This window comes from Dendrobates tinctorius, unplaced genomic scaffold (genome assembly GCF_039654945.1).
Source record: "Dendrobates tinctorius isolate UK_male_01 unplaced genomic scaffold, ASM3965494v1 ptg000003l, whole genome shotgun sequence".
NCBI lineage: Eukaryota > Metazoa > Chordata > Amphibia > Anura > Dendrobatidae > Dendrobates > Dendrobates tinctorius.
The window spans coordinates 103,279,745-103,295,277 of NW_027361671.1; the positions used below are offsets into that span (position 1 = coordinate 103,279,745).

Genomic DNA, 15,533 nt, shown 5'->3' on the forward strand with positions numbered 1-15,533 from the left:
AGATGCAATGCTAGTAGGGATAGCTAACACTAGAGAAGACAGAGAAAGGATTCATAAGGATCTAGATAAGCTTGAACAATGGGCAGCGACTAATAGAATGGTATTTAACACTGAGAAATGCCAGATTCTACATCAGGGCAAGAAAAATGAAAATTACATCTATAGAATGGTAGGAATAGAACTAAGCAACAGCACGTGTGAAAAAGACTTGGTTATACTAATAGATCACAGACTGCACATGAGTCAACAGTTGAGTTGAGCGACTTTGGTCGGATTGGGTTTCATGAAACAAAATTTGTTTCAGACGAAACTGGTCCGACTAGGGCAAAAAAAGTCGGAGTTTCGTCCAAAACCTGAGCCCAATGCAAGTCAATGGGGATTAAAAGTCGGCATTGAGTGGATGAAGGTAGTTAACCGTTAAAGGATCTGGGAATGTTTAGCTTTCAAAGAAGAAGGCTAAAAGGAGACTTAATAGCTGTCTACAAATATCTGAATGGATGTCACAGTGTAGAGGGATCATCATTCTAATTTGCACATGGAAACACGAGAAGCAATGGAATGAAACTGAAAGGGAGAAGATACAGATTAGACATTAGGAAAAAAAAAAAAAAAACACATGGATTTTTGTGAGTACTCACCGTAAAATCCTTTTCTCCGAGACGCTCATTGGGGGACACAGAGACTGTGGGTGTGTGCTTCTGCCGTCTGGAGGCTGACACTAAGTATACAAAAAAAGAGTTAGCTCCTCCTCCGCCGCATACACCCTCGCCCCCAGACCGGGCGTAACTCAGTTTAGTGCATAAGCAGTAGGAGAACGTGCCTTAAACTCAGGCAAGAAATTATATGTCTGAAAAAGGGGCCACCCTAAACCCTACACAAGGATTTGTATAACTCAAAATAAGTAAATGCCAACTGGCTAATAGGGTGGGTGCTGTGTCCCCCAATGAGCGTCTCGGAGAAAAGGATTTTACGGTGAGTACTCACAAAAATCCATGTTTCTCCTTCGTCTCATTGGGGGACACAGAGACTGTGGGACGTTCTAAAGCAGTCCTCTGGGCGGGATCTTAGCTCACCCAATCCATGCTAATTTGCGCCCCTGATTAGAGGTGCGCAACTGCTGCCTGGAGAATCTTTCTTCCCAGGCTTGCATCCGAGGATGCCTGGGTATGTACGTTATAATGTTTGACAAACGTATGCAGACTGGACCAGGTAGCTGCTTTGCACACCTGCTCCGCTGAAGCCTGGTGTCGCAGTGCCCATGAGGCACCCACTGCTCGAGCCGAGTGTGCCTTGATCCCTGCCGGAACCGGCGTGCCACTGATTTCATAAGATTCTTGGATCGTCAGGCGAACCCATCTGGCCAAAGTCGCTTTGGACGCAGCGAGCCCCTTCCGCCGCCCTTCTGGAATCACGAATAGAGAGTCTGTCTGGCGGAATGGTGCTGTCCTTGTCACATACCTCCTAAGGGCTCTTACCAGATCCAGGGTGTGCAATGCCTTTTCTACCCTGTGCACCGGTGCCGGGGAAAACGAGGGTAAGACAATGTCTTCGTTGATATGGAACGCAGACACAACCTTCGGCAAGAAGGGAGGAGCTGGCCTTAAAACTACCTTATCTTTATAAAAGGTTAGGAACGGCGGTTTACAAGATAAGGCCGCCAATTCCGAAACCCGCCTAATAGACGTTATAGCAACCAGAAAAACGACCTTTCTGGACAGGTAAGGTAAGGAGACTTCTTGCAATGGTTCGAAAGGAGCCTCCTGAAGGGCTCTGAGCACCAAGTTCAGGTCCCATGATTCCGTCGGCGCCTTATAGGGGGGTACTAAATGTGCGACCCCCTGCATAAACGTCCTAACCTGCCAGACGGAAGCGACCTTTCGTTGGAAAAGCACCGACAGGGCCGAGATTTGCGTTCTGAGCGAACTCGGAGCCAATCCTGCGTCCAGCCCTGCCTGCAGAAAAGCCAGTACGTTGGGGATCGAAAAAACCAGAGGAGCAACTCCGCGATCCCTACACCAACGGAAAAAAAACTTCCCAAGTCCGGTGATATACTTTCGCCGAGGAAGGCTTCCGGGCACTCACCATCGTGGCCGCCACATCGTGCCTGAATCCTGCCTGTGTTAACAGCCAAGATTCAATGGCCACACCGTCAAACACAGGGCCCCTAAGTTCGGATGGCAGATTGGCCCCTGGGACAGTAAGTCCGGCCGATCTGGGAGACGCCAAGGTACGTCCACCACTAGTTGAACCAGATCTGCATACCAGGCCCGCCGGGGCCAGTCTGGGGCCACCAGAATTGCTGGAACCTTCTCTCTCCTTATTTTTCTGATGACTCTTGGAAGCAGAGGCAGCGGGGGAAACAAGTACGGGAGACGAAACTGGCTCCACGGAAGCACCAGAGCGTCTGCTGTGATTGCCTGCGGGTCGAGGGATCGAGCGACAAACCTTTGTACTTTGGCGTTCTCTCTGGATGCCATAAGGTCCACGTCTGGTGTCCCCCACCGTTGGCAGATCTGTTGAAAGACCTCGGGATGCAGGGACCATTCCCCTGCCGTGACCCCCTGTCGGCTGAGAAAATCTGCCGCCCAGTTTTCGACTCCCGGAATGTGCACCGCTGAAATTACCACGTGGTTCTTCTCTGCCCAACGCAGTACCAGCCCAACCTCGTGCATGGCTGCCTGGCTGCGCGTGCCCCCTTGATGGTTGACATATGCTACTGCTGTAGCATTGTCCGACTGAATGCGCACCGGCCGGTGTCTCAGCAACCGCTGAAAATGTTGCAGGGCCAATCGTATTGCCCGTATCTCCAGAATGTTGATCGGGAGATTTATCTCCCGAATGGACCACCGCCCCTGGGCTGTGTGACTCTGGAAAACTGCTCCCCAACCATGCAGGCTTGCATCGGTCGTCACCACCAACCACTGTTCCGGGGCAAAAAGGTTTCCCCTGGACCAGAGACGAGTCGCGAGTCCACCATCGGAGTGATCGCCGGACCGGCGGAAGCAACTTGCACTGATGATTGAGAGACAGCAGCCCCCGGTCCCATGCTGACAAGAGCGCATGCTGAAGCGGACGGAGATGGAACTGGGCAAACGGGATTGCCTCCATCGCCGCCACCATTCTGCCCAACACACTCATGCCGTACCTGATGGATCTGGTGCCCGGCTGTAGAAGGTTCCGTACCCCCTGCTTGATCCTTCGCGCCTTGTCCTGAGGGAGGATCACCAGCCCCCGGGAGGTGTCGAAAACCATGCCTAGGAATACGATTCTCTGGGCTGGAACCAAGGACGACTTGTTTCGATTGATCAACCAGCCTAGACGGGCCAGGGTATCCAGAGTGATACTGACATTCCTCTGGCACGCCTGAAACGACGGACCCTTTACCAAAAGGTCGTCCAGGTACGGTAGTACCGTTATGCCCCGTGCATGCAGGATGGCCATAACCACCGCCATTATCTTTGTAAAGACTCTGGGGGCAGTGGCCAAACCGAAGGGCAGAGCCACAAATTGGAAATGTCGCCCTCCGATCGCAAAACGCAGGAACCTCTGGTGTGGAGGAAATATCGGAATGTGTAGATATGCATCCTGCACATCGATCGAGGCCAGGAATTCCCCTGGATCCATGGCTGCAATGACCGAGCGGAGGGACTCCATCCGGAACCGCCTGACCCTGATGAATTTGTTCAGGATCTTTAGATCCAGTACCGGCCTCACAGTCCCGTCTTTTTTGGGGACCGAAAACAGGTTGGAGTAAAAACCCTGCGTCTCTTCGCCTTGCGGCACTGGGACAATGACCCTTTTGCGCTGAAGCGTCATTATGGCCTGTAACAAATCTTCCCCCTCCGATTCTGTCCCGGAAAGTCGGGAACGGAAGAATCGCTGTGGCGGGAGTCCGACAAACTCTATCTTGTACCCGGACGATATCAATTCCGCCACCCAAGCGTCGCGTGCCACTGCGACCCAAACGTGGCTGAACCCTAGTAGGCGTCCGCCCACTCTGTCGTCCGTAGGTACGAAGCGCCTCGAGTCATTTTGCCGGAGGCTTTTGGGATCTGGCCCCCCTCGCTCTGGGCAAACGGCCTCGGCCTCTACCCAGCGGATTGGCCCTGTAAGAGGTTTGCCTTTCCCTACTCTGGCCATTGTTTGCGGAGGAGGATGCCCTGGCCGAAGTCCCCCCCCAGGGGCTACGAAAAGGCCGAAAACGCCTCTGCGTTTGCCTGAATGCCGGGCAACTCCTCTGCTGCGGGAGGAAACTACTTCTCCCCCCTGTGGCTTCTGAGATAAGCTTATCAAGCTTCTCACCGAACAACCGATTGCCCTGAAAAGGCAATGAGGTTAAGGATTTTTTAGAGATAGAATCCGCTTTCCACAACCTCAGCCATAATGCTCGCCTAATGGCGATCGCATTTGCTGCTGCCACAGCCGAACACTCGGCCGCGTCCAGTGAGGCGCTGATGAGATAATCACTCGCTCCTGATATCTGATTTGCAACTTCCAAGACCTCCGCGGGCAGATCCCTGTCTTGGAGGGCCTTATGCAGAGCGTCCGCCCATGAAACCATGGCCTTAGCCACCCAAGTTGCCGCAAAGGAGGGGGCCAGAGCCGACCCTGCTGCCTCATACACTGAGCGGGCAAGCCCCTCTATGAGGCGATCAGTTGGGTCCTTGATGGAAGAAACACTGGGTATCGACAATAGCGACCTTGATGCTAAACATGATACCGGTGGGTCCACTACTGGCGACTCCACCCATCCTTTATGGAGCTCAGGAGGAAACGGATACTTTGCTTGCAGCGCTTTTTGCATTGCAAAACGCTTATCCGGGTGTTCTCTATGTTTTTGGACTAGATCCTCGAACTCCGGATGTGTGGCAAACCTTCTATGTGGTCGCCTGGTTTTCTTGAAGGAGACCTTGTGACCTGAGGCCGTGGACACATCGTCCTCGATCTCTAATGTCTGGTTGACTGCCTCAATGAGGCTGTCCACCGAGTCTTGGTACCCCAGGCTTTCTAGATTCCATGCCTCCTCCTCCTCGCCCTCATCCTGATCGCTCCCTGAGCTCAGCGACGGGGAACGAGATGCCCTAATACCCGCCGCCGAAGCCCCGGAGGGCCCGGCCGACGGGGAACGAGCTCTTTTGCCATGAGCTTGTCTGGAACTGGAGCGGCCTCTAACGGTCGGAGGGTCCTGAGACGTGGACGAGCTGTCTTCCGCTGGCAGACCACCATCCTTGTCCCTGCCCGGGCCTCGAAGGGATTCAATTGCCCTTGTAAGGGACAACATAGAATGTGATAAAGATACCGCCCATTCCGGGGGGTCCTGACCCCTGGGCTCTGAAACAGTGGGGGGCTCCTGGGCGCGCTCCGACTCGCAGGCTTCACAAAATTTACCCGCCTGCGCCTTTGGCAGCCTGACCCCACAGGAAACGCAAACAGCGTATAGGAAAGAGTGAGCTTTCCGTTTGCCAGACATATTGCCCAAGCTTGAAGGTAGGGTAGAAGGAGGAGGAGGGTAACCCCTTCCCTGAGTACCAGTGCGGCTCTCGAAATGGGGTTGCACTCACCCACAGGTAACGTTCCACTCCTGTTGAACGACCGCGGAAATGCGAGGGGGGAGGGGGGTCGGGAGTTTCCGCTCCGGTACTGTGTGCGCCCGCCGCTCTCCACCCCCTGGGCTGAGCCATACCGGAAGTCAGTGGGCGGGTCTTCCGGCTACCACCGGAAGTCGGCGGGCGGAGCCTCGCGCGATACCCACGGACTTCCTCATGCAGCGGGGGCCGCGGCCGCCGGCGGGGCTTCCGGCCGCACTCCGGTAGACGGGGCGTGCGGCGTTACTCGCCGGGGGCAGAACCGGGTACCTGCGGTGCCAGGAGAGAGGCGGACCTCCCCATTTATCAAAGGTGAGCAGGGCCTTCCACTCACCCATAGGTACGCCATGGGGGCTCTCTTGGGGTGCTCTCAACTCCATCCCCGGGCAGGGAGGGGGAGGCTTCTGGTATCGGGACGAAACATCGATCCCTCGGCTCACCTGCGCCTCCAACTCAACCCCTGGTCTCACTACCTAGGGGAGGAAGGGGCCTCAATGAATCGCGTTGCAGGAGAGGAACAACGTGGAGGGTCGCTCACACGTGCTCGCCCGTTGAGGTTATGGGGAAACCGAATCCTCTTATCAGGATGCGTTGCCGCCTCTTTACAAAATAAAAAAGAAAAATGGTTGTCTGGGGAAAAGTCCCAGATGTGTCCCTCGGTGCGGGAGAGAAACACGTGGAGGGTTACTCACACGTGGTCGCCCGTTGATGATTTGGGGAGATCGGAACCTCTCTATAGGATCCGTCGCCCCTGTCTTATCTTCATAGAAGAAAAAAAAAAAAAAAAAAAAAAAAAATCTAGTCTGGAGCTCCAGACTGCGTGTGCCTCCATCAGACACTAAGCAAAAAACTGAGTTACGCCCGGTCTGGGGGCGAGGGTGTATGCGGCGGAGGAGGAGCTAACTCTTTTTTTGTATACTTAGTGTCAGCCTCCAGACGGCAGAAGCACACACCCACAGTCTCTGTGTCCCCCAATGAGACGAAGGAGAAAAAAAACTTTTTTACAAGTGAGGGTGATCAATGAGTGGAACAGCCTGCCACGAGAGGTGGTGACTCCTCCTTCAATAGAAGTATTCAAAACAGAGGCTGTACAGACATCTGTCTGAGATGGTTAAGTGAATCTTGCATTGAGCAGGGGATTGGATACGATGACCCTTGAGGTCCCATTCAACTCAAACATTCTATGATTCTATGAGAGCCAGAATGAGGCCAAAGTGAGGCTCTCAGACTTAAACTGAGAGCTTGCCACCGTTATCTCTGACTTCCAGTCAGTCAGAAATGGAGATTGTGGATCAGGACCGGAGCAGCGCCGGCAATAGCTGAAGACGGCGACTGCTAAGCATAAGACTAGGGCCAGGTAACTTATATTACCACATTTTTTTCGGACTAAAAGACGCACCGGACTATAAGACGCACCCAACATTTTGGGTGTGAAAAATAGAAAAAAAAATAAAAAAATATTTGTATAAAATGGGGTCTGTCTAACAGTCGGAATTTAACTTCTTACCTGGGGTCCAGTGGCGGTCGAGAAGGTGTCACAGGAGGCATGGTCCCTTCCTCAGAGCAACACTGCAGGCCCTGGGTGGGAGGAGGGGGTATCCCAGTGGTGAAAGACCAACGTCACCAGTGAGGTAGAGCAGAGTGCACTGCAGAAATCTCAATCTGCACACGTGCCATAGGAGGCAGCCTTTTCTCTGAAAGCCACAGCCTCAGGAAAATGTCCGCTGGAAGCGACGAGTGCGGAGATTGAAATCTCAGCTGGGCCAACATCTCATTCTGTGCATGTGCCACCTCCAGCGGTCCATGAGTTCAGGAAGGTGGCCACCTGGAAACCAATCGTGTATTCTGCTCAGCTCAACACCGACACACAGATTTGCCACACTTTTGCCCCCACTGACTCTGTGAGGAAGTGGCCCTTCTACATAACCGCCGCAACCCCTGCCTTTCCGACTAAGATGCGCCCCCATTTTCCTCTCAAATTTTTTGGGGAAAAATGTGTCTTATAGTCTGAAAAATATGGTAGTTACCCCACTTCAGTTATGATATATAAAAGTGATACTGGAGTAGTGCTTTAAAAGCAAATGATATATAATATATTAAATATAAACTTAAGATATACTGTAAATACAACTAGTAAAAAAATGTGTGTGTATACTTGTGAGGTAAGCATACCTGGATTGGATCTTTAGTACATTTGGACACAAACATTTGGAATAAATGGCTTGTATTGGTTCACAGTCCTCATAGGTCAGGTTGTAAGTTTTAGTAAGACCTTGAAAAAATAATATATTATAAAATGCAATGTACTGTATTCTACTGCTAACTGTAAAGGTAGATTTTTCATCTGTATTGTCATTTGTATGTCATCAGTATAGCTTTTTTTTTTTTTCCCCGAGGAGGGCATAACATTTAAAAGACCATAACATTTCCTATGTGAAGAGCATATTCACATGGTGTCTCTTGAGCAGCTCAAAGCTCTGCAGTCTCCTTACTTCCTGAGGGGTAGGGTATGTCTCTGAGTGACAGTTCTGGTCAACTTCCTTCTGCTATTGTCATTGTTCTGAAGTGAAATTTGCATATAGAGAACCTCAACCTAAAATCATCATATTAGATACATTAATTAAATGGAACCTGTCAATTAAAAAAAATGCTGTTACTCTGCAGGTTATAGCATTCTGACATCATGCAGTGGCCACCGCACTGAGAGCTCCATTGCGGAGAGGAAATTAACTTTTCACCACAGCAGCCTCAGGCTTTCAGTCATAGGGGTGCAGCCGGCACAGTTTCAGTTACTGCTCAAAGCATAGAGAAAGCCAGCTGTAACCACGCCCCCGGCACTGACTGACAGCCGGCTCAGCACTAGGTCTCAGATGTACTCCATGGGAGACAGGTCTGGAGATGTTGTAGGCCATGGTAGCACATTGAAACACTTTGGAGAAATGGCCATACCACTGGATCCACCACCACAAAATAACTGTAATGCCGACCTGTTAATGTACCTGGGATGAAGACTATGGAGGTCCAGCAACCATACATTATGCCACCTGATACCATACTCCCGGGACTATAACAGGCATGACGTCCCATTTTGAAGACCTCTTCATGGGGTTGCCCATGTGGTCTCCAATCATTGCATCCAAGACAAAAGGAGGACTCATTACTGAAGAGGATAGATCTCCATTCCAGCTCCATTGCCGTCTTGGTCTGCACCATGATAGCCTTTGAGTATGATGGTATGAGATCAATAGAACAACTGTAGCTGAATGTCTGACTCGTAGCCCAATGTTGTGCAAATGTCTTCTGATGGTTTATGTAGATACTGTTTGATATCGTTGACTTGGTATGCGACATCAAATTTCACTTGCAGTTCAGAATGGATCAATCGTGGAAAAAGTGGTACGGCCCTTTCTCCAGTGTTCGTTTCTCAACATGACAATGCCAGGCTGCATTGTGCTCATGCTACTGTGAGCAGTCTGTGTGGCCTAAATGGCCTGCAGTATCTCCGGACTCTCCTCCCATCAAGCACATCTGGGACGTTATTGGTCTGTAATTGCAAAGGGAGCTGCTAGCAGCACATCTTGATGATTTGTGCAGACAGCCAATAATAATCTGACTTATGGCAGCCAAGGGAATGTACATGTGTGTATTTCTGCACACGTTGCTCATAGCTAGTACTAAATAAATTGAAATGTTTTGAAAATGTAGTTCTTCGTCTTTTTCTTCTTGGTGTGAGGAGTGTATCTCAGTTCTCCTTATAATACAATCAACATGAAAAATGTTGTACGAGTATTAATACCTGTACTAGGGGCACCAGAGATATAACATACAAAAAAACACTATGAATTAATAACCATTTACTCACCATTCTTGAAAAACAACTGAAAAACCATGTGGCATGAGCCAAAATACAAGTATATAAGGCATTTTTCCACATTCCTGTCCAATGTGCTTAAACATCTAAACACAGGAAGAACTGACTGCAATAAAAAAGTGCAATCAATAAGAAAGTGCAATGCACACAGTGTATGATCATATAGAGAATAAGCTGACATGTACACGTATTCACTATACTCTATAGTACCTGTACTGTAAATGTTAAATCACTTTGCACTAAAAATATTGCCACTTATATATGGGGTATACTTGGGCCTAAGTACAATATATATATATATATATATATATATATAGATTTGGCAAAGAAAACATACACATGGCAAATGTACACTAAGCATACACATGAGTATTCATTCAAGACATATTCCACATAATAGGGGTCTTTTTTGCCAAGTAATTTTTGTAACACAATACACTTTTCCATACTTAGAAAAAAAACAAACAAACTTACTTTTATTGAGAATTTGCATTTCAGTTGCAAAGGAACATTCCCATGGCCTTGCTCATGAATAAAAGCTTTATGATAGCTATGGAAGAAGAAGGATGAAAAGAAGATGCAGGCATACGCTGATCTGGAAGTACTCACTGCTCGTAAGGCAAGCTGAGAAAAAAAGTAAAATAATAGGCAACAGTCCTAGTAAGAGACATTATACAGTAGGTCCCCAAGAGGAAAATGCATGTGCAAATGGAACAGACAAGAGGTAGAAATAATAAACAATTAGCAAGACAACCCCTATAAAGGAGTGGTTCTGTAGGGGGTGACTATAGACCATTTCTCTGTTCTCGCCCTTTTTTGCTGTTTTAGTCACTTTTGCATTTTGTTATTGCTCTGAACAAAAGACTGAATTGTAGATGCATATCAATCCAAATAAATTTTAACCCCTTTCTGACATGTGGCGTAACAGTACACCTATGTCAGACTCCCCTCACCACTGGAGCCTGCACCTTTCAGAGCACATGACAGCTGATCTATACAGTTGACATGTGTGCGCAACAGTCGCGAAATCACGATTCACCAGCGGCTGCTAACTAGTTAACTGCCAATCTCTGACAGCGGCATTTAACTCACACTTACAGGAAGCGCAGCAATAATCCCGCTCATCGGTGACCCCGTCACATGATTGTGGGTCACTCATGGGTCGGCATGACAACCCTCCTGCAGCATACCTCTATGGTTGTTATTGCCCGTGGTCGGCGCTCATAACAAGTGAGCATTTCTACTACACACAGGCGATCTGATCATTGCCTCTGCTACACACAGACTATCAAAGTACTGCAGCTTCTAGTCTCCCATGAAGACTGTTGAAGCATGCAAAAAGTAAAAAAAAGTTATTTAAAATTATAAAAAAATATACAAAAGTTCAAATCACCCCCCTTTTGCCCCATTCCAAATTAAAAAAAAAACAAAAAAAACCACAAAACAAAAAAAAAACAAAACACATATTTGGTGTTGCTGTAATTGCCCTATCTATCGATAGAAAATAAATAATTAACCCGATCACTAAACAGTGTAATGAGAAAAAAATTAAAATTGCCAGAATTACGTTGTTTTTTTTTGGTGGCCGCTACATTGCAATAAAATGCAATAAAGGGTGATCTAAAGATTGTATCTACATCAAAATAGTATCAATAAAATCATCAGCTCTGTGTGCAAAAAATAAGCCCTCAACCAATCCAAGATCACGAAAAATGGAGACGCTACAGGTCTCAGAAAATGGCGCCTTTTTTAAACAAATCTTGGATTTTTTTTTATCACTTAAATAAAAAAGAATCTAGACATGTTTGGTGTTTGTGAATGAATAACAACCGGGAGAATCATATGGCAGGTCAGTTTTAGCATTTAGTGAACATGGTAAAAAAAACAAAACAAAACACAAGTGTGGAATTGCACTATTTTTGCAATTTCACCGCACTTGGAATATTTCCCGTTTTCCAGTACATATATGTGAAAACCAATGGTGTTGTTCAAAAGTACAACTTGTCCCACAAAAAAAAAAAAACATTCCTCACATGGCCATATTGACTGAAAAATAAAAAAAAGTTATGGCTCTGGGAAGAAGAGGTGCAAAAAATTGAAATCAAAGACTAAAATACCTCTGGTTGTTATGGTGTTAAAGGAGTTGTATAGCCCCAGGAGAAAAGTCTGCTCTCACTCTGTGTGAGTGCAGACTGCCAAATCAAGCGATGCATCTCACGCCATCAGGGTGTGTGCACACGCTGCGGATTCTGCTGCGGATCCGCAGCGGTTTTGGCCCTGCGGATCCACAGCAGTTTCTGTTGCGGTGTACAGTACCATTATTCCCTATGGGAAATTGAAACCGCAGTGCAGATGCTGCGGAATTGTCCGCGTGTTTTTTTTCCTGCGGTTTCTAATCCGCAGAAAGAATTGCATGTCAATTCTTTCTGCGGATTCTGCAGCGGTTTACCATCTCCTCCATTGTGGAGAGGATAAACCGCAGGCAAAATCTGCGCGGATCAATCCACAGCAGATTCCGCAGCGTGTGCACACAGCCTCAGGATTCAGCAGTCTGCAGTTTGTAAGGCAGTGGTAGCACCGTACGCAGACAAGAGGCAGTGACCCACAAAATTCAAACACTAAAGCCTATTTAATGTGTTTCCTCACAGCATTAAAAGTCCAATCCACACAAGTGCATATAACTAGAATCCATTTCACCATTTGCAGAATATATATTATACGGCACACTATACAGACACTAAAGACGACAGTCTTGCTCTGACTAGTTCCCGTGGGCGTCTATGCGCCGTATCCAAGACTCTTCACACAGCATTACATGTTGCAGGCACTACACACGCTAGTCCTCCTCTGACTAGCTCCCATGGGTGTCCTGCACCACTGCATCACTGTCTGTTTACTCACACAGCCGTACACAGTCCAGGATATCCTCCGGATCGCAGCTGGGCACCATATCTACCTGCTTTGCAATCGTTACGCACGCCAGTCTTCTTTCGGGCACAGGACTGTCCACATCCAAGACCAGTCACCGTGGATGACTTGCATCTCTGTGTACACTAGGGGTTGCCAGGCCTATCTCTGGTCCTGACACACCTGAGACTCACTAAGCCCTCACTCAGCCCTACTCAGATCTCCCTAACCCTTTCCTGCAGGGCTTTTATCACAGAAACCTGTGGCTTTCAGCCACATGGAAAATCTGGATCCAGAATGGAACAGCCTGCACAAACTACTATCATACTGCAATCTGTTTCAAACACAACATCCAGAGCAAGTTTTCCCTACCTCTGTCTTGGACACTAACATGTCCAAGACTAACACTTACTTTTTTTATCAGTCTGCATTGCAGTCACAGCTACGCCCGTGACTGCCATGCACACCTATGGCATTCATACACCTCCATGCATATCCTGGGTAGACTACACAGCGACCCCTACCTGTGACATCGGTCACTGCTTCCCCATTGCAACCCCAGCTACGCCTGTGAATGCAATGCATTCCCATAGCCTCAATACGCCTCCATGCGTACCTTGGGGAGAACATACAGCGCCCCCTAGCTGTAACAGGGGTTACTGCCTCACATATCCCCCTCCCTTGTTCAAACCTGTGGGGATGAACACTTGACTCCCCACATGGGCGTGAGACAGGGCATCTGCATGTCCCTGTGACATCCCCGCCTGACACTGCACTAAGAAACCAAAGTAGGGTCTGGAACCATCGATCAGCGCATGCATCCCTCCCCTTTGCGTATCTCCTCCATACTTCCATTACGGGACCACCCACCTCGCCGTTCTCCATTGCAGACGCCACGCTCACTTTCACATTAAACTGTAGATTTGGGCCGATTTTGGGTCGTCTCTACTTTGTTTATTTTGGGTTCAGTAACCCCGCATCTCATTCTGTCACCTTTGTACTTGCCTTCGGGCCTCTGGTACTATTTCCTCCGTACCCTTACCAGTGCCTCGGTGACTACGTCACACTGAAACGCAGTGGTCTGCGCTGGCAACTCATAGTATCCATCTTTATCACATCGCACCCGAACCTGAGACTCCCGACACTGCTGTCTAGCAAGTGCTCTATTTTACCCTGATCCCCAGTCACATCCTTGGCAGGTGCCAGAGGGTTCCTCGTGCGCATGTCCCCAGTCGCCTCTGCGACCACACACTCCTGGTTCTTCCCGGCGTTCTTTCTAAACCTGCAGTTTTTACACCAGTTTCTCTGCATGGGACCCTGGAACTGAGCTGTCCCAAACTTACCAGGGGACATTTCCAGCTCTGGGTTCAGTGGAGTCTCCACGCTCTCTACTGCAACAACCTCTAGGGGGAGCCTATCGGGGTTACACTCTGTACCTACATTGGCAACCCCTGAGGAAGATATCTCAACATCTTTGGGTTCTGCGCCCAAAACAACCATTTTCATCTTCTCTTGCCAATACCTCTACTTTCCGTCGTTTGGGGTTGTCCCCGGCAACAATGTACCTATCGACCAACGTCACTTTGCTCTCTGAGTCCAGAAGAGCCTCTGTGCAGCACCCGTTCACAAGTGCCTGGCACAGTCGCTGTTCGCTGTGAGCAGTGCCCACAGTGGTGGTACAGACCGGCTGGGCACTCAGATTCATGGCGAGTATACCCTCAGTCCATGGGCTCAGATGTCACAGAACAGTTACTAGCCCCATGTCCAGGCTCTGGTACAATGTCCTGTGTGGGTTTATACCGCTCAATCAATCCCATCAGTAGGTCCAGATTGCCCAGGACCCGTTGCCCGACCCAACGCTGCATGGCGTCAGGCAGAGCCCGCACCATCCGATCAACCACAACTTTCACCATCATCTCGATTGGGGAAAAAAAACTCAGGCTGGAGCCACTCCTCCACCAACTGCAACAAGACATTTGCCTGAGACCTGGCAGGCCGAGACTCTACATATGTCCAAGGGTACACCAAATGATCACCCCTTACCTTTGGGGTCTCTTCATGACTCTGCTGATTGCCCCTCACCTTAGGGGTCTCCTCTTTACCCCACTGAAGCTCTGGTAGCTTCCACTGCAGCGCCTCTTGCTGCTGTAACTGCAGCTCCTGCAGAACCTCTTGCTGCAACTGCTGCTGACTGTGCACAAACTGCTCCAAAAGTTCCTCCATATTTCCAGCAGACATGCTCACTGATCTGCAGCACTCTTTGGGGTATGCCTCAGTTCACACTGCCTGCATTCTTTCCACCATATGTAAGGCAGCCGTAGCACCGTACGCAGTGAAGAGGCAGTGACCCACAAAATTCAAACACAAAAGTCTATTTAATATGTTTCCTCACAGCATTAAAAGTCCAATCCACACAAGTGCATATAATTTCAGTGCATGTATCTTCAGTGTATATAACTAGTATCCATTTCACCATTTGCAGAATATATATTATACGACAACGTTCATTTTACAGATACTAAACACGCCAGTTTTCCTCTGACTAGTTCCCGTGGGAGTCTATGCGCCGTATCCAAGACTCTATTCACAGAGCATTACATGTTGCAGGCACTACACACGCTAGTCTGTTATGAATGAGAAACCGTGGAGGAAAAAACAAGACAAAAGCTAAGTCTCAGAAAACCAGAGAAGTTGGTAACTATGCAGATTGCAGATTCTTGATCTTAACCGCACAACTAGAAGCAGTCGTGGAGCGTTCCTATGTTGGTCCTAGACGCCTCATCACAACCGGAGAACTACATAATCCTAAAGCAGGAAAAGAGGAAAACTAACTGCCCCAGAGCAGACCCCAAAGGAAAGACAGCCCCCCACATGTATTGACAGTGAAACAAGATGAAAATACAAACAAAGGCAGGAAAATAGGCTGAGCAAACGATGGGGCCCGGCTAACTAAAAAGGACAGAAAAAGAAAGACACTGTCTGCAATCTGCCAAAAACAACCTACAAAAATATTGTCCAACACTTCTGATAGCAAAATTAACCCTGAAGTCACTAGACTTCTAAACCTATATCAGCACTCTGAAATATTCTGAGACAGAGCAAAAAAGAGGCCAATCTAATAAGGGACAAAAAGCAGATTGGCAAATACTGATTTAAAGGAGTGGAATTTC

At 48.5% G+C, this 15,533-nt stretch overlaps 1 protein-coding gene across 2 annotated transcripts in view; it reads right to left on the reverse strand.

Moving 5' to 3' along the window:
* The window catches only part of RAD9B (RAD9 checkpoint clamp component B), a 96,360-nt gene that overhangs the window by 59,189 nt on the left and 21,638 nt on the right, over positions 1-15,533 (reverse strand). The window contains exons 3-5 of one of the 2 annotated variants that reach the window (XM_073565496.1): positions 9,931-10,080; positions 9,448-9,562; positions 7,758-7,857 (exon numbers count right to left, since the gene is read on the reverse strand). In XM_073565496.1, coding sequence (XP_073421597.1) covers positions 7,758-7,857; positions 9,448-9,562; positions 9,931-10,080 — 365 coding nt within the window. The remainder of the gene's footprint in view (positions 1-7,757; positions 7,858-9,447; positions 9,563-9,930; positions 10,081-15,533) is intronic. The other variant, XM_073565505.1, reaches the window with a different exon arrangement.